General features: G+C 41.0%; 1 protein-coding gene across 6 annotated transcripts in view; it reads left to right on the forward strand.

The window, feature by feature from the left end:
- The first annotated feature begins 219 nt into the window (after window positions 1–219).
- The window catches only part of HMG20A (high mobility group 20A), a 44,317-nt gene continuing 20,613 nt past the window's right edge, over window positions 220–23,923 (forward strand). For 3 of the 6 annotated variants that reach the window (XM_086620109.1, XM_086620115.1, XM_086620110.1), the window contains exon 1: window positions 5,908–6,357. In XM_086620109.1, coding sequence (XP_086476235.1) covers window positions 6,350–6,357 — 8 coding nt within the window. In that variant the 5' untranslated portion in view covers window positions 5,908–6,349. Of the gene's footprint in view, window positions 246–566; window positions 611–2,458; window positions 2,606–5,907; window positions 6,358–23,923 lie in introns of those variants that run through there. The other 3 variants (XM_086620111.1, XM_086620114.1, XM_086620113.1) reach the window with 3 other exon arrangements.

The following is a 23,923-nucleotide window of genomic DNA, read 5'->3' on the forward strand; positions in this document are numbered from 1 at the left end:
TCCGCTGGGTGAGGGTGGGCGGCAGGTGCTCCTGGTCAGACCGCGGGCTCCCTTGGGAGGTTCCCTTGCGGGAGGCGAGAGGGCCGCGCTGAGGAAGGAGGCGGAGGGATCTGAGCGTCCTGGCGAAGTGGTTATGCGACGTCGCGCGTGAAGGAGGTGGCGGCGGTGGCGGTAGCTGCGCGGGCTGAGGGGAGCGAGCTGCGGCGGGCGGCCCCTCGGCCCCGCGGAGAGCCGTGCTCCGGCAGGTCAGTGGGGCGGGCCGCGGCGGCGGGCCCCGCGCCTCTCCCGCCCTTTGCCTGGGGCGAGGGGAACGGGGGCCGGCGGGCGCCCTGCTCCCGCCGCGGCGGGCAGCCGTGAGGCGCGGAGCGGTTCCCCGGCGGCCCGGGGCCGGCCTGCCCCGGCGGCTGGGCCTGGCGGCTTCGCTCCGGTCTCCCGCGCCTTGAGCCCGCCGGCTGGCTGCCCGCTGGTTGTGGCCCGCCGGCGAGCAGGGCCGAGGGGCCCGCTGGGGCTCGCGTTGGGCGAGGGGGAAGAGCTGGATGAGGGTCTGGGCGTTTGGCGTTCGGTGTTCTTCCCTATAGCTGTCGTTTCTTCCCTCGGCTCCCGCAAAGCGGTAAGAGGTTGTGATGTTTGATGGCCCCTTAATTCTGTTTATTCATTGTTTTGTTGTATCCGGTTATTGTTCCCTCGCCGTCAGGTCATCCGTCATAGTGTGGTTTTCTGATACTTCTTTGTAGCGATAGGTTTTCACAATGAGTTGCCTGTTCCTGAGAAACTGAAGTTTCTTATCGTTGAGGTGGCCAAACAAAAACCCCAAACACCCAGGCTTGGAATTGAAAACACCGGAGTCACGTGCCGTGAGAGGCGCCGTTCATTCAAGTCCCCCGAAATACCAGCGCTGGAGCGAAACTGCCCTGGTCCTACTGCTGTAGCGAGGTGGAACTGAGTGGTGGTGGTGTGGTGCAGGACCTGCGAAGGGGCTAGGAGTAGATACGGAGCTGGCTGTTGGAGATCTTCTAGGGAAAAAACCCCAGCATCCTCTTGTGAATGAGGAAGATTTGCGTGTTTTGGTGTTAACTTAGTGGCATCGAGGAAAATGAGGGAAGGCAGGACAAATATCAGCTCTCTTTTTGACTCAGAACAAAAACAAGGAAAATCCTGTTCACAAAGAAAGGGAGCTCTGCTTTCTAGAGAAGTGGCCTCCAATTTTTTTTTGGCTGCACATGCCTATCAGTAAAAAAACCTTTTTAACGTGCACCCCCAATATATGTATGTTTATTGATTTATGAATTATATACAGGTACTACTGTGCTGATATGCACATTCTAAAGTGTCCTCAAAAATAAAAATTAAGAAAGGATAAGATAAAGCTGAAATAAACACTTTTTAAAGTAGTGTTTATTAATGTTACAAAAAACCCCGTTTTCTTCCCATGCCTCAGCATGTCTTGCATGCTCTACCCACTGTTGTAGAGCACTTAAGTTTCAGAATTTTGTTAGGACTGCTCTCTGCTGAGCAAATAGAAGCTGAGTATCATGTCAGTGCTAGTGCCACTGCAGGGGAAGCTTTTTCATTGATTTACAGTTAATGCCTTTTTCAGCAGGTAGTGTCTTGTTAGATCTTTGAAAACCTCATTCTTTTCTGTGGAAAGTAAGTTGTGGAGGTGCACTAAGCTTGGGTGAGGCCATGTAGTGACAGAACTGGGCACAATAATTTGGGGGAACCGTGCTCTAACAGGTTTATGTCATTCTGAAGTGATCATTCTTAATTTTATAAGAATATAAACGTAACCATCTGTTGAAAACAAAAATATGTTTTCATGAATTGCTTTTTTAAAAATCCAGGTCAGATGCATAGTGACACACAAACTATCTGGTATTCAAAGATCCTAGTGAAATGCTGTTTTATCTTTTCTGTTTATGCTTGTTAGATTAGATACTCTGCATTTCTAGAACTATTCCGCTTGCTGGGAAATACTATAACTTTACAGTCCAGGAAATTGAAGGAAAGTGATTAATTTTTTTTTTCTGTCCTTAGAAATCTGATGTGTCTGGAAATAGAAGTTGAGATTACTAATTCTAAGGAGATCTATGCTTAGAAATGGTGACTAAAGCAGAGTATTCAGATTAGTCTTAAAATTCTTAAGTTAGCTTTTGTATAGGATAGCAGCAGTTTTCAAAATAGAAAAACTGAAGATTGTGTGATCTGACCGTACTGTCTTGATTGTAAATTGAGTATTTTCTTCCTTTGGTTGCTCATGGTGTGGCACAATGGAGGGTAAAGTCACAGGTGCACCTTTGTGGCTCAGAAAGGGAGAAGAGAATCATGTTTCTTGCAGGGATGTTTCTTTAGCACCTGAGAATAGGGTTCAACACTTCTATGTTACGTGCACCTGACTGTTAGTGGGTGACTATAACAAATTCTATAACTTAGCAATCAAGCAGTGAAGAAGAGAGAGGTTCTTATTGTCTTCCATCTCCTGTTCTTGCAGGACATCTTCCCTCTACAAGCCCGGGCTTTGTGTGTGATGGCCAGGGACTGCGCGTAGAACGGAGAAAATGTGCTGATTTCCCCAGTGCTCCTTGACTCCTGAATGACAGCAACGACTGTGAGCTGTGTTTTTGCTTTGTACCTGCACCACAAAGTTAAATATGGTCAAGTTAACTTTGTAAGCTTTCTTTGTTAGTGCATCTGTTTGCATTGTATTTAAATAAAGGGTCACTTAGTATCAAGGTGTGTCCAATTAGCAACATACACCTTCTCACCTGCCAGAGCAAGCTCAGCCTTCCCTAATAAGTGCTTCTCCTTGATTAAACAGGATTTGTTTTAGGGCTTGTGCTTGGATGAGATTTTTCTCAAGCTTACCACTGACTGGGACAGAGGTTGCCAGCGAATTTAGAGCGTGTTTCCCTAAAACAAGCTGATAGAGGTTTCTGAATTCGTGCTCCTGCCCTCCCCATGCTGTTGTTGAAAAACTGAAGTACTCCCACTTACCTGAAGTGTGCACAGAGCTGTGCTGGGTTTTTTTTGAGTGTTGTGGCATGTGCTCTGAGAAAATTAAAGCACAGGTGCAGAGGGTGCACCAGTAATGATGGGGCTAGTCTGATAATCTGTGGGAGAGAAGGGTAACTCAAGGGAACACGGGTGCACTTTTTCAAGGGCAGCAGGTGAATGAAGAAAGGCTCTTTTTTTCTTTTTGCTTGTTGTTCATGTACATAAAATGCCCCTTCTGTCTGTAATCCGATTGGCTCTGGAGAGCTCCCAAAACTAGGTTGCTTTCTGCATTCCTTTAAGCTTTGGGTTTTTTTCACTTCTGTGATTTCCCTTAGAAAGAGAGGGGAAAAATTTCCTGTGTTCATGGGAACTGTTAAGCCTCAGTTCTCTTTCAGAGATGAAGAATGGTGGATAAAAACACTTGGACACTAAGTGTTCACTAGGTATGAGTTTACTAAGACCAGTTTGCTTTCAGAAACCACTTTTTTTTTTTCCCCAGTGGATTTATTCATGAAAGCAAGTGTGGCTGGTTGGTGTCTTAGAAATATACAGCGCAAGTGGTAACTAAAACTTTTTCTAGTAATGTAGGTCAGCCTGGAATGGCAAGATCTGCAGTGTTGGACATGTTGTATAATTGTCTCACCTCAAAACTGGCTTGTTCCTTTACCAGTGACGTAGCTCCTCCAGTGGTGTCTGTAGCGCAGCCATTATTTTTTTACTGTGTGTATTGTGTTTCTGGTCTTGTGTAGAGTTTTGAGGGCAAATCAACTGGATCTGAGTTTGTACGTGCAGTGCCAGCATTACTCCCAGTGGAACAGGTCAGGTAGTATGCAATTTTAAAGAGACTAGCCCTGTAATAATCCCTTTCATAATGGGAGGGTTGGGACGTATCTGTTAAAGCTTTTTGTACGCAAGTTAATCAAACAGAGGGTTAATTATTAGTAAAGGAATAACTTGCAGTGTTCATACCTATCTGTTAGGGACAAACCTGAGGCTGACACTGTTTCTGAAGGGCTACTTAATAACAGTTTGGTAAGGACAGCTTTTGGTGGATTGCAGCTAGAGCTGGTTTTGAGTGACTGTGTTTACCCGTGAGAAATCTCCATTCTGTCTGATGGGGAAACAAAACTAAATCGTGGAATAATGGAATACTTGTGAATTTATTAGGAAATCTTCCTTGTTCCTTGACCTTGCTCTTACAAATGCTGATGCACTTCGAAGAAAACTTGTCTTTCAGAAATGATATTAAGATGTTACTGACTGTTTTTAATAGTAAATATGTTAAATGGAAGCTGTGCAAAGAGGCTTAGTAACAATTTTGATCTTAGAAACAAATGATCCTGCTCTCCTTTGCGGGAGACTAGGACGATAGCTGACTTTGACTGATTACAGTCTTTTGGACCATGCATCTTACATGGCATACAATGAATAACAAAATAAATCTCATACTTCACTCTTTCTGAAGTTCTTATGACTGGGATTATTCTTACTGTTTCTTCAAGTAAAAGGCAATCTAAGACTTCGGAATGTGTCTTCTAGGCATTAAGGCTGGGATAAGTAATGAAGTGAGCAGCTGACACCCTTAGCCAGTAGTTCAGCAAATTGCAATAGCATGAAAATGGGAAAAGTTGTTTTAGTCAAAAGACTGAGTGGCATGAAATTTTGTTACTGATGAGAACAATGTGCGAAGCACCTAAACAAGAGAACGAGGGTAGTAAAGGTGTTAGCTATTAATTGAATTCAAGAGACTTAAGACTGACAGAATTTATTTCTGAAAGCTTTTTCCATTTTTTTCTTTCCACTAACCCATGCAGAACACAGAGGATTTGTTGGCAATTTTGTGAGTTAGCACAGGGAAGTCTACTTTTATTTTATTATGGTGTTCAAATATGAAAACGTAAATTGATAGCTTTAATTATACTGTGGTGTTTGAGGGATTGTTTGTGGCCAAAAGAAACTCTCCAAAACGTGTTCTTAATTGCCCTTCAAAATATTTGTTATTTACGGAACTTTCTAGGACTGTAAGTGGTGGTGTGTGTAACAGTTTGCATGAACACCAGTGTATGTCTGGGGCTGGTAAGTGTGCCTGGTTGTGAAGGAGACTGGGAGTAATAAGATGGGGAAGTGGTAAGGCCCATGGTTTAACTGTAACATAAAACTGTGTGATGTACAGAGTCGAGGGGTGCTCCATTTTAGCTGCTTGGGATCCATACTGCTACAACAAACTGTTGCTGAAAGGCCAGTTCTGTTCCTTTTCTTTATCCTGATACTTCTCCGATTATGCAGCAGTTTAGGGGATGCTCCTGTCAGGAAGGAACATTGCTTTGCTCTCCTTTAGCCCCCTGAACCAGCTTGCTGTGTTTGAGTGCACGGCGTCTGGCTCAAGAAAAACAGCTGTGTGCTTTTTGGGAGGAATGAGACAATCTCCTTAGGTGCCACCAGCTGGGATGTTGAGTTAACTGTGCTGGGGAACCAGCTGCTCAGAGGGTGCAACTGTTACCTGGGTTGTCTCAAGTGTGGTAGATGTCCCAGCAAGTGCAGAGAATGAGAGAGATTTGGGGATTATTTTATTTTTTTCAAAAAAAATCCACCCTTATGACTAAGGAATATTTTATTTTTATTATTATGGTGGGACCTAAACATGTACATAAGCCTGCAGTACAGTTGCTTGCTTTAGTTGGATGGGTTCTCAGACAGTGTTAACCAAATGGTGGTTAAAGCAGATCTGACTTAGCTGTGTCTGTTCTGTATTTCCTTTTATTTCAGGTAAATGGTATGATGTGAATTAGCGGGATTTTTTTGTGAAATACTGTGTTTGCTACTTAAGAAAGAAACAATTTGTTTTCTTGAATTCCCTTGGCTGCTGTTTCAAAGCCTTGCACGTAAGATGGTGTGGCGTTTTCTAACTTTGGAGTACTGTTTGCTGAAAACTAGTAATTGACAAAACATCAGTAATGCAAATGAACTTTTTTGTGGAAGAATGGACTGTCTGTCATTTGTGTAAGAATAGGCTAATAATCTCAGGCTTATGACTCTGGGGAAATAATTATATGTTGATCAAAGGTTGAATTTCTGATGTGATGGAGTTTGTATCCCACACTAGTGTTCAAAATATGCTGTGCCTGACAATATATGGAAAGAGAAAGTGTCAGTCTCCATAGTTGGAAAAGCAGTGGAGAGCTGTGGCAAAACAAGATCTGGTAATAGTATGAGGCTATACAACAGATCAACACCAAGCAAAGTACTGAAAACAGTAAACTGTGAATCTTCTTTCACACTTGTAAATCTGGAGTTTGCTAACATCACATTTCTGCCAAGAAGACTCGGGGGCAGTCTTCTCTGATGCAGGATAAATGGCATGCAAAGGTAAGAGATGAAAGCTTGGTGTTCATTTTAGTTTTAAGGGGGTTTGTTTGTTTGGTTTTTACTGGCATTCTAAACCCTGTCCCTTGGTACAGTGCTCCTCTGATGTCCCACTTCTGCACAGCTTACTTTAAGTGTAATTTTTCTTGCTTACTTTTTCATTTATCCAGGACAAAGACGTCTTCTGATACCTAAATGATAAAAAGTGCAAGACTTTTGTTGTAGAAGGATATTCCATTTAAAACTACCATATCTTCAAATACACAAGCATGTGTTGTAATATCTCATTAGTCACAAATTGTATAGGATTTTTAGAGCAGATGAGCAAATCTTCAGAGTCACTAAAAGTCCCGAACTATATAGGCACATTATAATGTTCGTATTTCTCCTTCAGGATGTATTTCTTAATGAGCAGGTTTTACCTTAGTTCTTACTGTTGGATCTGAATGTTTGCGATTGTCTCAGCAAAGGAGAGCTCTAAAACAGGAGCTTAGGTTTGTGATTCAAAACAGAGTACCAAAGCAGTGATAAACTGGGAGAAATTTGGAAAACTTCGTGGAGGCAGTGTAGCATTAGCAGATCTAATGTGCTCGTTGTTTCTGTTGGAGTTTAAGCTTTGCCAATGCAAAATTTTATAATAATCGCAGGAAAAAGATGTTCATGTGTGCCTGGTTAGCAGTGAAATGATGTAAAAAAACATGGCATAGCAGGTTTTTTTCAGTCCTGACATCTTACTATCATAGGTGTCCATACTAAAGTCTTCTTTTGGAGCAGATTTCTGGCTCGGGGTGCATTTACTGCAATATGCTTTAGCTGGTATTGCATGTGACTCATGCACAGTGAAATGAAATCCGCATAACCAATATTTGACTAAATCCTCACTGTTTCAATACGTGCTAAGCGTAACAGAATAGACTTCAACTACTCTTCTGCTGAGTTTCATGAAGATAAGAAAGTATATTTACTGCAATTTATATACAATGTGAAGAGCCCGTGTAATAGGTATCCCTTGCTAGAGCAAATGAATCAGAATTTCTGGAATTCAAGTGCTGTTTCCAGACTCATGGGAAAGAATCTCAGCTTTCATCAGGAGAATGTTTAGCTTTAGATTGGAAAGAAAAAAAACCTGAAACCATCAAGTCAGTTTATGAGATAATCCTAATTTTATCTGTTAATAATATTTCCTCCCACTTATGACTATTTTGGGGCCCTCAGTTACTGGAACAGTTTCAAGTGTGCTTCATTTCTGACACCACTAGGATTTTAGAGAGAGAGCTGAATCTCAAGCTATGGGGTTGTAGAAATGTAAGTCACTAACTCTTGGCTGTGCTACTCACATCCCTTTTCTTCTCCCAGCTGCGATGCTCGTTGCATCCTTTGCTGAGCCGTTTCACCCTTTAATCTGGCATAAACTGATTTGATGTATGAAGTAAAAGCTATTCGGTTTCTCTAGCGTGCTGAAGCACATGACTTGTCCAGTGAGCAGAGGTGCCAGGCTGACAGTGGTGCCATATGAGTAGTTAGTAGTTAAATAGTAGTTAAAGAGCTATTGTCTGCACCTTCTAGCACTTATCTTCATGCAGGCAGGTGACCTTTCTGAATGCTTCTCTTGATGTCCTGTGAAAACTCTACAAAGGACTACTAGCAGAATTAGTCCAACAAGTTATCTTTGATGATTGGGGATCACTCATGTAGGTTAATATGATCGTTTACCACGTGTGGAAGCAGGAGGTTCCAAACACATTTTTTTTAATAAACTCTGGTATTTATTTGAGCCCTCTGAGTCCTTTTGACTGTGTACCTCAGCTGGTGGAAGATACCCAGCTTCCCTTCTTCCCTGCCATTCTCCCAAAGGGAAGAGTTAGGGAGGTGGAGGAGCTCTGTGTAAAGTTATAGAATCGTAGAGTGGTTTGGGTTGGAAGGGACCTCAAAGATCATCTAGTTCCAACCCTCCTGCCATGGGCAGGGACACCCTCCACTACACCAGGTTGCCCAAAGCCTCATCCAACCTGGCCTTGAACACCTCCAGGGATGGATCTCCAGGGATCTACAACTTCTCTGGGCAACCTGTTCCAGTGCCTCACCACCCTCAGAGTGAAAAATTTTTCCTTAAATCTAATCTGAATCTGCCCTCTTTCAATTTAAAGCCATTACCCCATGTCCTGTCATTACATGCCCTTGGAAAAAGTCCCTCTCCAGCTTTCCTGTAGGTCCCCTTTAAGTACTGGAAGGCTGCAATAAGATCACCCTGGAGCCTTCTCTTCTCCAGGCTGAACAGCCCCAACTCTCTCAGCCTGTCTTCATAGCAGAGGTGCCCCAGCCCTCGCATCATCTTCATGGCCTCCTCTGGACCTGCTCCAGCAGCTCCATGTCCTTCTGATGTTGGAGACCCCAGAGCTGAACACAGCACTGCGGGGGGGTCTCACGAGAGCAGAGGGGCAGAATCCCCTCCCTCAACCTGCTGCCCACGCTGCTTTTGATGCAGCCCAGGACACGGTTGGCTTTCTGGGCTGCCAGCGCACATTGCCGGCTCATGTTGAGCTTCTCATCCACCAGCACTCCCAAGTCTTTTTCCTCAGGGCTGCTCTCAATCCATTCTTCACCCAGCCTGTGCTTGTGCTTGAGATTGCCCCAACCCAAGTTCAGTAAGATGTGGAGATTGCCATAGCCAGGTGAGAAAGGAGAAGGGAGCAAGACCTTCCCCTCTCTGCAGCAGCAAGCTACTGCTCTGGAACCTATCCTTAAATCTAGGTTGTATCAAAATATGCAAAGCCTGAGAAAGAGACCTGAAAATTGTGGTGATCTAATGCTTAACTTGCGCCACCAGTATTGTGCCACTTTCGTTCTGCTTCATCAGTTGACAGTGATGTATAAATCCTTGTGTGACATTATGAGGATTTTGTAAACTGTTCACTAAATCCAAACACTTAATTGAAATGTGGAAGCACAAATGATGTTTTTTTTAAGCCCTGAGTAAAGGAAAAAGAAAGGCAGAAAAAAACTTTCTGAATCATATTAGTTCATGATCCCTGGCTTTTTGAATGTCAAAGTCACAAATAGTGCCTGATTCATCCTGCTTTCAGAAATCTGATGTCTTTGAGAAAAATGACAGCGGTTTAAACTTCTTGGTTACTTGAGGAGAGGTAATGTGACAACTGCTTTTTTAATAATTGCGATTTACTAACCGGGTTTAGCTTTTTGTTTTTTAAAGAGTACTCAAGCAAACCAGTCTTTATGTTTGGTCACATTTAAACTGGTGTACCTCAGGACAGATACAGGCAGGGGAAGGCCTCCTTGGAAGCAGTGACATGTGGAAGCGACTGGGTAATTCAGCTGAAGATTAGCATTTAGTGAAGCTCTGAGCAGCTAAGCCTTAGGTAGAAGAACAGATGAGTCTAACAGGCAAGGCAGTAATACATGTGTCCTGCAGCTACTTTTGGAATTCTAGCACACTGGAAAAAGATGGGAGTCTGAAAATGAGTTGAAGGCATTTTTTCAGTGCTGAAAATGAATGCAGGTGCTGCATTTGTTTAACTTCTTGAAATGATATGTTTATCAAATAACTTAATCAGGATTTATTGATACAAGTTCTTAGCTTACAGGATATAATCTGTGAAAGCGTAACAAAATATAAGCGACTGCTACAGTAAGAAAGTTGTACAAGTTTACTCTGCATAATGACCAGTGATGCTTCTCTTACTGTCATTCTTTAAACCGAGACTGGATAACCACTAAATAGATTTGAATTCCTCTTTGTGTTTCTTTTTTTTAACAGAGGATATGTGGCCGATGCTAAATGGGTCAGTGTGATCACAGTCGTCCCCTACAGCCTCTGTATATGGGTATACTGGAGTTTTACAGACAGGAAATAAGCTCTTAGTTCTGGCCCAGGAAGCTTTCCTGAAAGTACAAAAATCTTGCAAGTATTTATATTAGACTAACCCAAGTGGTCTTTGTCTTGACATAAGATTTGATTGCTAGTTTGTTTATGTTTGGATATAAAAAGCTATAGAATTAATAACTGCAAGTTAAGTTTAGACTGTGTGACTTGACGTGAATTGTTTTGAATGAATACTGATGTGAAAGTCATCCTAATATCAAAGATATTTTCCTTATTTGAGAAACCATTTATGTTAATATTGTCTTAAACTTATAAAAACTTAAAATTCTTTACAGGTATGAAAAAAGTGAACTGTTATAGATGGCTTACTTGCATTTTCTCTATAGGAAAAGGCTTTGAATTTTGGAATTTTTTTTTTAGATAAGTTGCTTGCATAATTTTATTGCCAACTGTAAAAACATATATTCTGTCCTAATGCCATTTCAACAAAGTATTTCTGAAGGGAGTTACAGAAAAGACATTTATTAGAAGAGTTTGCATAGCACGCAAAAAATAGCAGATTACAAGAATCTTTCCAATGTGTTCCTAAAGTTTATATTTTTACATTGCTGTTATGTAGAAGAGTATTGTAAGTACTGAGATGCAAATAAGCTCACACAAAAGGTTTAAATTTTTATAGTGAGGAGGCGTGGGAAGACAGGAGATTTCAAAAGGCTAGAAACTTAAAAAAAATAATCTAAGTTCAGCTTTTATCTCAGTGTTTTTATATTATAAATTTCTGGGAATTTTGTTTAGAAACAACAGGAGACTCTGGGCACATGGTGAGGCTGGATTGTGATAATGCAGCCTTGCAGTAATATATTAACTGAAAGTTATTGTAGAAAAGGTACACTAGTCTGTCATATGCAGATAAATTTTACTCAAATGAGCTGTCAGTTTGCAATAGGAAATGCATCTGTCATAGCTCCATTTTTGAGACTTGCAAGAGTCTCTGGTTCTGAACTTGCTTGGTGGCATCTCACTACTGTGGATGTCTTTGTGTACCATTGTAATTAAAAATACAGAAATTTTAGCGATTGGAGGTTTTTGCAGATCAGAGAAACAAGCTTCCTGGCATTTGCTGTGATTTTCCACTGCTGAGTAACTTAGTGTTTAAAAGATAAATGAAATGCAAAGTAATCACCCCAAAGAAGCTGGACAGTACATCAGCAAAAGCTGACAAGGAATTAGAATGGAAAATTTAGAATGGAGTTAGAATTTGAAGGAATAGAGAAGAAACGACAAATCATTGAAATAGTGGACAAATCAGGTGCTTTCTGGTTGTTGAACATATAGGAGGGGTTGCAAGTGTACTGTGTTAAATACTGCAGTGACAAACCATGGTTTGTAACTGCCATGGGAGGCTTGTTAAAACCCATAAGGAGGTGGTGTCATGGGAGAAGGTGATGGAGTTGAAAGTTCTATCAATGAGAGGATGCAGAGAGGTTGATAAGATGGAATTTTTACAGCCATTAAGGCCTCAGGTGCCAGTTCTCATTGTAAAAATGAACGAGTGGCAGGCGCAGCAGCCCTGAGCTAAGCTTTTCGTTTGTAGGAAAAAACCCCGCAACAATCTAAAACTGCTACTGAATTAAACGGGAAGTTGGATTCTGTGTAGGGAGCCTAACACACAACTCCTCCCTGAAAGGACAACTTGCCATAGTTGTTTTACAATTTGTTGAAATGGTTTCAATTGGGGTAAATACTGCTTGCTGCACTCAGAGTTGAGAGTAAATCCGAGCTTAATACAAAGGTTGAGGGAATCTTTGTGTAGAGGCAGTTGAATATTGGAAGTCCAGCTCTAGCTTCAGTAATTGTAGAGAAGATCCTGGATTCCTTGCTAAGGTTGCTCTCGATGGATTTCTCTAGATAATAGATGAATAAAGTGAAAACTTTCCATCTCCGTTCTGGTGGTAGTGAGAAAAATTGTCTTTTTATTCTGCCGAGCTTGGCCTCAAGCTTTGTCAGGACTGGGAGAGGTGTTGTCTGATACTCCTCTTATTTCTATGGTCATTGTAAGGAATTTTTTCAACTGCTTTTATGTCATGTATTCTATTCATCACTGTCTCTGTCCTGAGAATAAACAGTGCTTATTTCTTCAGCTGTTGGTAGCCTTCCTAACAACAACAACAAAATATCAGTTGAGGCTGTTTGCTGGTTTATTTCTGTGTTGCCCAGAAGCTTTGAGCTGGACGCTCTACCAGGGTAGTGTCTGCCATAAACATGACCTTCATTCTGGTTTTGAGCAGGTGTTGGCACCAGATGACCTCCAGCAATCCCTTCTAATCTAAAGCAGTCTTTGAGTCACTACATGTGAATGACAGAAGAGATATGTTTCTTGATTTACCGAAGTGGGATTAATTCAGTATAGCAGAAATCATGGACTTGTCTCAGGGTTTCCTTTTTCTTCTTCCACAACTGGGTAGGGACAGCCAGCAAAGAAAACATGGTGACTAGACACATGCCTTGCTCATTAATGCTTTATTGGGTGGATCTTAGCAAAACTAATTTCGATCTGCAGATTTTTTTTGTATAGTTGGAAGATATTTATATGCAAAATGTGTGATTATCAGGTGATGTTAGGAAATGTTACTGAGAAGGATGTTTTAAATAGGAATGCAAACAAGCTCTTAGTGATGTAAGACATACTTGAGTAGAGGAGAATTTCAGTGTGAAGTGGATGAATGTTTCTGCTTCATGTTAATTGAACTGTTAGCTGTAAATGGAACATACTTCAGTTGTCCAAAAAATACAATTTTTACAAGCGAAATTTCAAACAGGCTCTCCGAATCAGCTCGATTATTTGGTATAGCTTCAAATAAGAGGCTTCTCCTTTTATTTATCTTTAACATGCCAAACTCCAAATACCTAGGCATGTTATGCTGTGGCTGGGAGACACTAAGTGAAAAAACCTACTGAAAAATCAGTGTGTGCTACTTAGGGCAGCCAGGTGAGGGTTACTTAAAGGCTTTCTTCTGGAGTGGGTGTTTTATCATGAAAAACAAAGCTCAGCTGAGATGTGAACTGAACCTGCTGGATTGTTTTTAGTGGGCTGGAGCTTTGGAATGCTATGGGCATATTTTGTCTACAGTTAAACATAGATGACCCTTTCTAGAGGTCAGGAAACAGTTCCAGGGTGGGAATTAGCTGTTTTGGGAGACTGGTAAAGACCAGGAAAGCTAAGCTTCCATTACTGTAATAAATGTTTTTTTCTCAGGAAGTCCGTAAGCTCAAATATGATTGTTAACTTTTTCATAAAAGCCCAATACCTTCTGCTTTTAAAAATATAATGTTTAAAAAGCAATGTCATGCTTTTTTGACTTTGTTCTGGGAGATGTGGAGAGGAGCAAAATACAGATGAATGCTTTTCTGCAGGAGCTTTTTTTAAATGAAAAGGTGACTGGAAAGACAATTGTCTAACTGAAAAGCACCTGAGCTAACTTTTAGGATTAAATGTGGTAATGGATCCTCAGGTAATCCGTGTACTCACTTCTTGCTGGCTGTAAAAGGTAACCAAGAAAAATAAATTTCCTGAATTTGCAGCACTGTGCCTGCACTTCTGTTGTTAAAATGTTTACTTTCCACAAATCAAAAAAGAAAAGAGTATTGCCTAAACTCTTGTTTTCTGCCAGTTTGCTTTGTCTGTTTCTGATCAAGGCAATGAGCTTCAGATTATGGAGTTAAACTGAGGTGAAATCTGTTGTTAGCACTTCTGAAAATACAAATATTTTTCCTTTTCCCCGCTGTTTAATACTGTTTAAACTAGGGTGTTACTGAGCTCTTGTCAAGGCTTACGTGTACTTCAGATCTTATTTCTCTTTGCAGTAAGAATTGTATGATGTGTACTCAAGCCAGATTCTCACAACTCCTTCTAGATGTCTGAAACTAGGCAGTGACTAGCAGATAGTTGAGATGTCCAGAGTAAAAGGGGTTAAGATTGGTAGCATTTTTATGACCGTTTCTGAAATTTAGTTGTATTCTTAGCTCTTGGAGTTTTCCTATATGACCTTCTTTAAACCAGCTATTCGTCTTTACCCATATATAGGGGTGTTGGGATAATATTTGTGCTCAGAGGAACCATATTTACTTAACAAATATATATAGAAATGAAATCATCAAAAGAAAATGTGAAAGCAGCATAAATTTCTGCTGTTTGCTAAATACGGTAAATACTCAAACCTGAATGCCAAATATCTTTCAGAACATTCATAACTAAACATGAATCAGGAATCCTTTCAAACTTAAGTGGTCGAGACTGAGTGTGTTACATGTGAGACCTCCATCCTCCTGTCTCTTCAGTCTTCAGCCTATTTGCAAAGATTTACGTTCTCTTTTAGGACTAAATTTACCGTGTACATAGATCAATTCCATTTTGCAGAGCTTGTGCACGTTTCCTACCTGCAGTTCCTCGTTTCCAGCATCTGAGGAGCAGCTCTGGAAAAGGGAAGTTGGAAGAGTGGGTTATTGTAGGTCTTAGCTGCACTTTTCCCAGGTTCTTGTTTGCTGTTTGAGTCCAAGCTCTAGGCAGTGATGCTCTGCTCTTAATCACTATTTTCCCCTGGCTTCTTTTGACCTCTTGCCTGTGATGTTACAGGACAGGCAGAAAGAAGAGATTGCAGTATCAGTAAGAAAGACGGTGGGAAGAAGTTAGCCAGTGTCCCCTCAGCAGTTTGTTCTGGCTACTGGGAATGGCTTGGGGATCAGGTGAAATACTGCAAATGTTCACCCATTGTTTTGAGCGCTCAGCCTAGGATGTTTAGGCATGCTGCTGACATAGCTTCTTCCTTTTCAATCCTACTTCAACTGCAAAACTAAGTATTTTCGTTATATATGCCGCAGGCGTTCCAGAAATGCATTCTTGGTCTGTCTCTTCTAGACCTCACACACAGTTCTGGGTGTCTCATTTATTGCTTGAAACTGGAGAGCGTTTCGACTACTCCAGTGGGCTTGTGCCATTGTTGGTTTTTCCCTTGTCTTCCATTCATGATGCTAAATAGCATAATTTGTGTTGCCTTCAGAGGATGAACATAGGTAAAGCTTTATTCTAACTTGTCTACCTTCTGCTGTTGAGATACTTTAATTCTTTTATGGAGCTATGGAAGTATGTGGATTCTTGTATGATTTTAGAATTTTTGTGCTTTCCCTTTTGGTGGTGAGAGGGTGAGTCCTGGCATGTGGCTAGTAAGAGGATATAGTTTTAATCTTTCTCCAATTTCCCTAATTGGAATAGTGTGAGGCAACAGCAAGAAAACGAGAGCAAAAATGTATGGAAGCTGGCGTGTCATGTTTTTTGAAGGATGAGTCTTTTCTGAAAACAAGCAGAATTAGTAGCCTGTTTTGTGTGAGAATCACTGACTCTTCCCACACTTCATTTCCTTTAACCTTTGTCCCTGTGCTCGTATCAGTGCATTTAAAATATGCAGTTCCATGCTGTCTTTGTGGCGCTTGAGGTCAGAGTAGATGCTTTTGCGTTAGGTCATGAAGCCTGTGGTGAGTCATTCTTTTAAGTACATACTCAAACCCTTTTTCAGTATATTCTCACATCCAAAGTATTCAACCCCATATTCTGTAAAATGGTCAGTAAAGACTTGTTTTGGTGTGTATGTGCATGAGAAATTCCAATCTGTATTCCTCTATGGCAGCAGCCAGTTTCCTCTCTCAGAGTTGAAGTGAGCCAGGAGTATGTGCTGTACTTCCCTGACAACGTTTTGTGATGAGTAAGGCTTTGAGAGAGAGCAAAAGTGCTCAAGTAGCTTTAAAACAACTTTTCCATCTCAGCAGGTGTATCCACTCTTCAATTATTTTATTTTCAAATATGGAACTTTTCATTTCACTGGCCAGTCACAATCAGGATTCCTTGAGTTATCTCTAGTTCAGAATACTTGTTTGGTATTTTAAATCAGAGTAGTCCTCAATCGTTAATTAATACTGTTTCTTGTTTCACTTGTGTGATGCTGGTAAATGTTAGAGCTGGGCAAACACCATGAAAAACTTCAGTCTGTTCATTTACATTTTTTAATAAACTGCTTTGCTGTTGGCAGTTTTATGTTTGCATTCCACAAACAGTGAAATGATTGAGTGTTATTGACATAAATGATCAGAGGAGCTGAGCTTTTTAAGGAAAGTAACCGTTCAGTTACTGAGGGGGAAGCTGGCAGGATCTGGTGGAGTCTTGAATGATTTATAATCACTGTGGTTTTGGAGAAGTGTGTGCTCAAGGCGTGGATTGTGTGTCTGTTACCCCATAAAAAAAACGTATGTCCATATGTATCTCTTGCCTTGTTAATGTAAAAGTAGCTATTGAAAACTTTGTCCTGTGAAATATGAGGTACTTTAGATCTTAGAGAAAATTTCAAATGGCAGAGCAGGTGAAGAGGTAGACTAAATTGCCAATAGTAAGTGGAAATGCAGAGGAGGATTTTACAGACAAACTACCAAGGCCAGTGCCATCCGTGGGAGTCAAATACTGGGTTTACCTTAGGTAGAATGAATAATTAAAATAAAAAATTCTCAAGATTTATTTAGATACTTGTTCTTTGTGATCTGGATGGTTTATATTTTCTCATGCGAGATCTATATAGATTAATTTTGCAGAGTTGTATATATTAGAATCATAGAATCATAGAATGGTTAGGGCTGGAAGGGACCTTCAAAGGTCATCTAGTCCAACCCCCCTGCAAGGAACAGGGATATCTCCTACTAGATCAGGTTGCTCAGGGCCTTGTCCAACCTGGCCTTGAACGTCTCCAGGGATGGAGCATCCACCACCTCTCTGGGCAACCTGTTCCAGTGTTCTACCACTCTCATAGTAAAAAATTTTTTCCTAATATCCAACCTGAACCTACCTCCCTCTATTTTAAAACCATTACCCCTTGTCCTATCATAACTGGCCCTCCTGAACAGCCTCTCCCCATCTTTCCTGTAGGCCCCCTTGAGGTACTGGAAGACCGCTATAAGGTCACCCCGGAGCCTCCTCTTCTCCAGGCTGAACAGCCCCAACTCTTTCAGCCTGTCCTCATAGGAAAGGTGCTCCAGCCCTCTTATCATCTTCGTGGCCCTCCTCTGGACCCTCTCCAACTGGTCCATGTCCTTCTTATGTTGGGGACTCCAGAACTGGACGCAGTACTCCAAGTGAGGTCTCACGAGGGCAGAGTAGAGGGGGAGAATCACCTCCCTCGACCTGCTGGCCACGCTCCTCTTGATGCAGCCCAGGACGCGGTTGGCCTTCTGGGCCGCAAGAGCACATTGCCGGCTCATATTGAGCTTCTCGTCCACCAAATATTAGTGGTGTTCTTTTGAATGGCAAATGATACTGTTGTTAAGAAAGCTAATTCAGAATAAAATGAACTATGCTAATCCGTAGATGCTCAATACCTGCCATGAAGGGCTGGATGACAAAGCCTTCCCACTGGGTACCTGTACCACAGTTACTGATTTAACCCTGTAGGGGGGTGGGTAGCACGACTGAGTGTACAGTCTTCTCATTGTGGGGTTTTGTTTTCCCTCGAGTGATCTAAAAAGCTTGTTTGTTGCTGATGCAGAATCTCTTTCATGTATTTGAAGGGAGAGAGAATTCAGCGTGGAGCTGTTCTTGCTTTTGTCTGTGGAGTTGAGTATATACCTTTCCTGTGTGAATAAGGGCTTAAATTCCAGAAAACAGGAGGATTTCGTATATGTGAGATGTATATGCCCCATTCTAGTGCAGTTATATAAATAAGAGTAGAATATGGAATTGAATACTTGTGTTTTTTAAAAATACATTTTTGCAGATGTTTGGCAGCTGTTACTAAGGTTTGAGTATTAATAGCTTTGTTAGCATTTGCCACAAAGATCCAAATAAACTAAGCCTAGAACTAAGCTTTACATCTTTCCCTTCTTTCCTTAAGCTTCTTGGAAATGCAGTGGAACTTTGGAATTTTTTCCTGTAAGTCTTTATTTTGGTCTCTAGTGTTTCTTTATTTTTACTTCTTGCCAGTAAAAACAAAAGCAGTTGGCTGTTCTCTGGTATATACTTTCTGGTCTGACAAAAACCTTCATCCCATTAGGTTTGGCTTGCCATTTTCCTGAAGTCACAAAGACCTTTTGTCAAATGAGTTGCCTGTAGGGAAAAAGTCAAATCTGATTTTTGAAGTCAAGTATGTTGGGTAATATGCTTCTGCACCAGTTTGAGGGAGGAAAATGCTGCTGTCAAGAGAAAATCTAAACTTCCTCTGACAGCTCCAAAAGATTGTGGTTTTAATTGGAGATGCACTTGTGTCAGTTTTCTGTCTGATATTCTGGCTGTGTGTGGAGAAACAGAGGAAGTGATGATCCTATGGGTTTTTCTCTCAAATCATCTGACTTTAAATTATTTACATTATGAAGTACTTGGATTCTGATATTTAGCTAAGGAATACTGTGGTGGTTCTGTGACGTAGCAGAAGATTTTCTTTTTTAAAATCCATTATTCTCTGAATGGAAGGGTTTGGAGCTATTTGTTCTAGCAGAGAAGGATGAAAGACTTCAGGAATAGGAAGTATGGGAGAAAAATCCTCCACTCAGCAGTAACGTTTCTAAAACTAGAGCTGGCAATGAGGTAATTGGAACTCCTGCAGTGTGTCTTATAATCAGACTGCAAGTTGGATTTCTGATGCTGACTTCATATTTAAATATGCTTAACTGTAATAAATATGTATTTGTAACCTTACCTTTTAATTGGATGACTAAATAGTTTAGTCATTCTTGATTTTTTTCAATTTTTTTTAAGATCATGTGATCCAGTGTAGTAATTGAAAAGGCAACATTGCTAAGGACTCTTTTCACCCTTTTTTTTTTTTTTTACAGCATTCAGGGCCATATTGACAGTCCATGCGGCCTTGGGATGGTTAAGAAGTCAGTCTGCATTTGACAGTGACTTATTTCAGGTCCAGACCTGTGCAGACACTGTGGAGTCCAGCCTTGTTTAACGTATGTTGTAAATCACTTCATACAAACAAAGCAAGTTACGTTTTGTGGGACCAGTGAACATTTTGGGGAGTGTATGGTAGTTGCTTTGGGTCTGGAAGAAGCTGTGTCTTCTTGGGTGAGCCCTGAGTCAGCAGTGCACGGTGTTAGAGAAGGACGGCTGCTTTTAGCTTCTGTTGTTGTAGTGGTCTGACCATGAACATGTTCTACTCTGACTTTAGTCTCTCTCTTTGAAAAAATAAGAGTGCTGATGTGCTATGCCGATATGTTCTGCTAGATAAAATTGATTGCACGTTTTAAATAGCATCTTTGCTGTCTGAATAAAATGATCTGTTTCTTTGAAGAAAAGATTGACTGTGACAAATTTTACCCTTCATTTATCGCATGCATAAAAGGCTTTTACAAAAACTTAGACTTTAGATTGTGCATCACCCATGTGTTTAGGTCTGCTGCCCTATAATAGCATTGTTAACGATGCAACCATAGTAATGATGTTGTGGAAAAGTCAGTCATTCTCTCTTGTTCCTGTCATGGATTTGTTCTCACCTGTGATTTTACAACTACCTTCTTTTAACTTTTCCTTTCTGCTGTACGGATGTGACTAGAAATTAGATCATAGGATAGTTTTCAGTCTAGCCAAAATACAACTCAGCTACTTCATCTTTCCTACTAGAAAAACATTACAATTACATGGCATGGCCTACAAAAGTTAGTGGGAGAGGAAATTAAGCAAGTTTGTTTGAAATATACTTCTGTTTTTGAAAGATATTTGATTACCATTTAATTCTTCCCTGTGTATTGATGTACGTAGTAGCACTTAGATGTTTATACTGTATAAATTCTGCTTTTATTTCCCAAGTAATACTGTCAAACCGTGTTAGTACACTGTAGTATTAAGTGTGATCTCTCATTGCCTGCAAGTGAAGCATCCAGCTAGAAAATTAAACTGAAAGTTACAGAATACTGTTGTAGACTTTTCTGGACCATGAAGTCTTTGTTTTCTCTGAGAGATGAGGGAAGGGAGGGAAAGCAAAAGATAAATTAAGTCAGATTTTTGATGGCTTTGGAAAATGTGGAATCTTCTCTAGGCTCATAAAGAGGTTTAAGTAATGTTAGTATAGGTGACTAATGGCTCTTTGGAAATCTTAGCAATGTTTGAACATTGAGAGCATGGATCAGTAGGAGACTTGTTCTCCACTGGTATTTTCCTTGGTCTTATCTTAAATTTTTTGTGCACATAATGCCGCTTTGTTCTCTGGAGCTCAAGCTTGTGCTCTTCCTCCTTGTTTTTTTTTTTTCTTTTTCATTTTTTTTTTTCAATTCTTTTTAAATATCAGTTGGTCATGCACCCCACACCAGACATCTAAAAACTCTTCCAGCCTCCGTAGGACAGGTTGATACTGCTGTTCCACAGCTGATTGCTGTTATGCTGGATGTAGGAAATACAAGGAAAAAAAAACCTTAAATCTCAAGCTCTTGTGGAGTCTGCACTTGGGAGTAAAATCAGTGCACTGGAGAGCCTGGGGTGTTTGAAGCTAAGGTAAAGTCAGTAAACGCATTGCTGGCTGTATAGATGTATCCATAGTAGCGGGAGGTGTACGTCTGCTGCTGGCGTTCCGAGAACAGTGGTTCTAGTTGAGCCCTGTTGTGCTTAAAATGGAAGTGGAATCTCTGTGGAAACGCCAAGTGGTGGTAAGATTGAGCACTACAGTTTTGGTTTGGCTGCAGTCTTTGCTCCACCCTACAAAAGTTGTAAAGGAAATATAGTTAAGTACACGCCAGGTCTTCTGGAGCTGATCTATCTCAGAATAAATCATGGTTCTTCAAGCACTTTATCAAATGCTATCACTGCAGTAAATAAATCAGGCCTTCTCTATTCCTGCTTAGCTGGCTGCTTTCTTGAGCCAATAAAACTAGTAGCAGTACTGTGAACTGAGTTGCTCTGATTTGAATTGGTTTTATTTGGAGGTGGTTACTTACATCGAATCGTAGCCTTTGTAAAGGTTGAGAGCTTAACGTCAATTTCAGTTTTATTTTTGCATTTGGGTACACATAGTTAAAAGTGAAAACGGGATAGATGTGTTAGCCATTAAAACAGTGTGCATTGTTTCTTGTGTGTTGAATTTAGTCAAATTTCTCTCATTAGGCACTTCAGCCAGAGTTTAAATTGACAAAGCTGCACAAATATTCAGAGCAAATCTAGATGGGACTCGCCAACTGTCCTTTTCAAGTCCTGTGAATTCTGTAAAGGCTCAAATTAGAGAAGCAGTGATTCTCTTCCTTCCCCATTACTATTTTCCTCGTGTTTTTGTTTTGCCGGTTTTGTTACATCTCTGAAATGGACATGTAGCTCTGCAGTGAGGTTGAAAGTAGCGGACAGTGGCTTTGAAACAAAGGCGTGGGGCAGTGATCCATGAGAAATGTGACAAAGTCTAATGTAGGTTCCCATCTGTTCTCGGTGAGCTTTTGGGGAACTGTCTTGTTTTCTTGCTTGCTAGAGAGATGAGAAGCCATTGTAAATTCACTGATGTTATGTTTTCTTAGGATGTGGCTCATTATCAGCTGAAAGAGTTAGTATCTAAAGCATGTGGGTTAAATTAAAAAAAAAAAATGAAGTGTGTGTTCTCCCAACTTCCTGTGTTTGTGTTCTGTTTATATGTTGTTAAGGTTGATGTCTGACTGCTTCCCCACAGTTTGAAAGTAAGCCTAGGCTCTGCTGCTGCTGCCTAAGTCCAGATGTGGACAGACATGTCAGGGACCTGGTGGGAAGGTCAGAGTGGGGATGAGGGACAGGAGCACTTGGTAATGGTGTGTTCAGATGCAGAGGATATGTGTTCTCTTAAGGCATGTGTGGGAGTGCCAGGTGCTGGTATATTGATGTGGTGAGACTGAAGAGAGGTCCTTGACCCCGAGAAGGCTGCTGGAGGTGCCCAGACAACAAAGCAAGCTATTTTATTTTTTCAGACCAACATAAAGCTTTTTGTGTGTGTATATATATGTATACACACGTTAAAAAAAAAAAAAATTGCAAGGTTTTAGTCTAATTGCTTAGCTTCCTTTTTTGAAGATATTCATTTGTGACTTTTCCCTTGACTGACAAAACTAAAAGATTGTGTAACAAAGCAAATCTTCTTTACTCTCTCACTTGAGAACTGCGTGAAGCAATTTGTCTTGTGTATTTAGTAGCTGTGCTTAAAACAGCTTTCTGGGCATCAGAGAAGAGCTCATTCTTCAAATCAGTGGAATTTTCAGATTTTCTTGTAATACATAAAGCCCCAGCCTTGATGTAGATTCTTTTCTATGTGTGAGGAAGTATTGTTTGTGCTTCATTCTTTAAGAATTAAAATCCTGTATGTTCTACCAGAGTATCTCACCACTTTCCCAAAAGCACGTCCTTAAATTTGAGTTTTCTTCCTTTTGATGTCAGAGCCGCTAGTGTTTGAAGGAAGGCGTCATGTAGAGGTCTGGTTCAGAGAACTAACTGCAGATGTTGCTTGGAAGGGACATCTGGAGGTCATCTTAGTCCAACCTCTTGCTCAAAGGAGGACTGTTGCCAGCACTAGTTTAGGTCAGTTACAGCTTTGTGTGACTGAGCATTTAAAATCTGCAAGGATAGACTCCACCACTGCTTCCCTGGTACCCTGTACAAGTGCTGCGCTGCCTTCCTGGTGAAAATTTTTTTTCCTAGTGTCCAAACAGATCTTTTGAAACCAAGATAACTTCTGAGAGTTTGTTTGTCGTGCCTGCTACTTCTTTCAGGTAGCTTTAGGCACCCAGTAGATTTGCCCTTAGCCTCCTCTGCCAGGCTGAGCGAGCTCAGTTTCCCCAACATCCTTTATCAGGTCAGGTGTTCTAGGCCCCCAACCATCTTGGCAGCCCTTTGCTGGACAGTGTCCAGCTTTGCCACATCTCTCTTGAGGCTGAAGCCTCAAAACTATACTCAGTTCCTGCTTTGTAATGGTAGAGCAGGAATTAGATTTCTTCCTTCCTGGTTGAGTCTTTCCTATATGTGAGTAAAGGATGTTTCTCTGCTGGATGTCAAAGTCTGTATCACCAAGAAGCAGCCCGTTCTGCTTTAATTGTTTTCTAGATAAGGAATCAGAATGATAGAATTCTTAAGGATGATCTAAGGATCTCAATATTTGGAAAAGCAGGAGAGAGAAGAGTGAATGTCATCTGAAAAATGAGAAGGTAACTGCTCTTCTTTCTCGCACTTTCCATCTGCATAAGAAGGATAGTCTTGTTTGGAAACTTCAATAAACTTCATGGTGGAAATCAGATTGACAAAGTGCCTGCTTCATGGAGACCTTCGACTGATCTACTGTGAACGTTAAATGAACATTTGCTTAACTGGATAAATTGGAGACTTACCAGAGATTGTTTTATCAACTGGCATCTGTAGGAACTTATGAAGGTAGAGCTGTTGCTGAAGGGAGTAGATATGCTTATGTTCTTAAAGTGAGGCATGAAGTGAATAGAGCAGAGCTCACGGTCTCAAAACAGAATGTCAGATGTATGATTACACTCTTGGTTCCTGAGAAGAGCCTTTTGAGTCCTTTGACCAATTTTAACCAAATATAGCAGTGGAATAAATGTCTCTCCCTTCCAGAGTCCTTTGAGTAGGAGCACAGTGCTCATCTGCTTGGATGGCCTGCTGCATTCCCTGGTTCCTTGGCACAAGTTTTGTGCCCTGGCAGATGTAGTGCTTGTGATAGGGGTCTGCAAGTGATATCAGATGCAAGAAAT

Source organism: Tauraco erythrolophus, chromosome 14, assembly GCF_009769465.1.
Source record: "Tauraco erythrolophus isolate bTauEry1 chromosome 14, bTauEry1.pri, whole genome shotgun sequence".
In the NCBI taxonomy this organism is placed as follows: Eukaryota; Metazoa; Chordata; class Aves; order Musophagiformes; family Musophagidae; genus Tauraco; species Tauraco erythrolophus.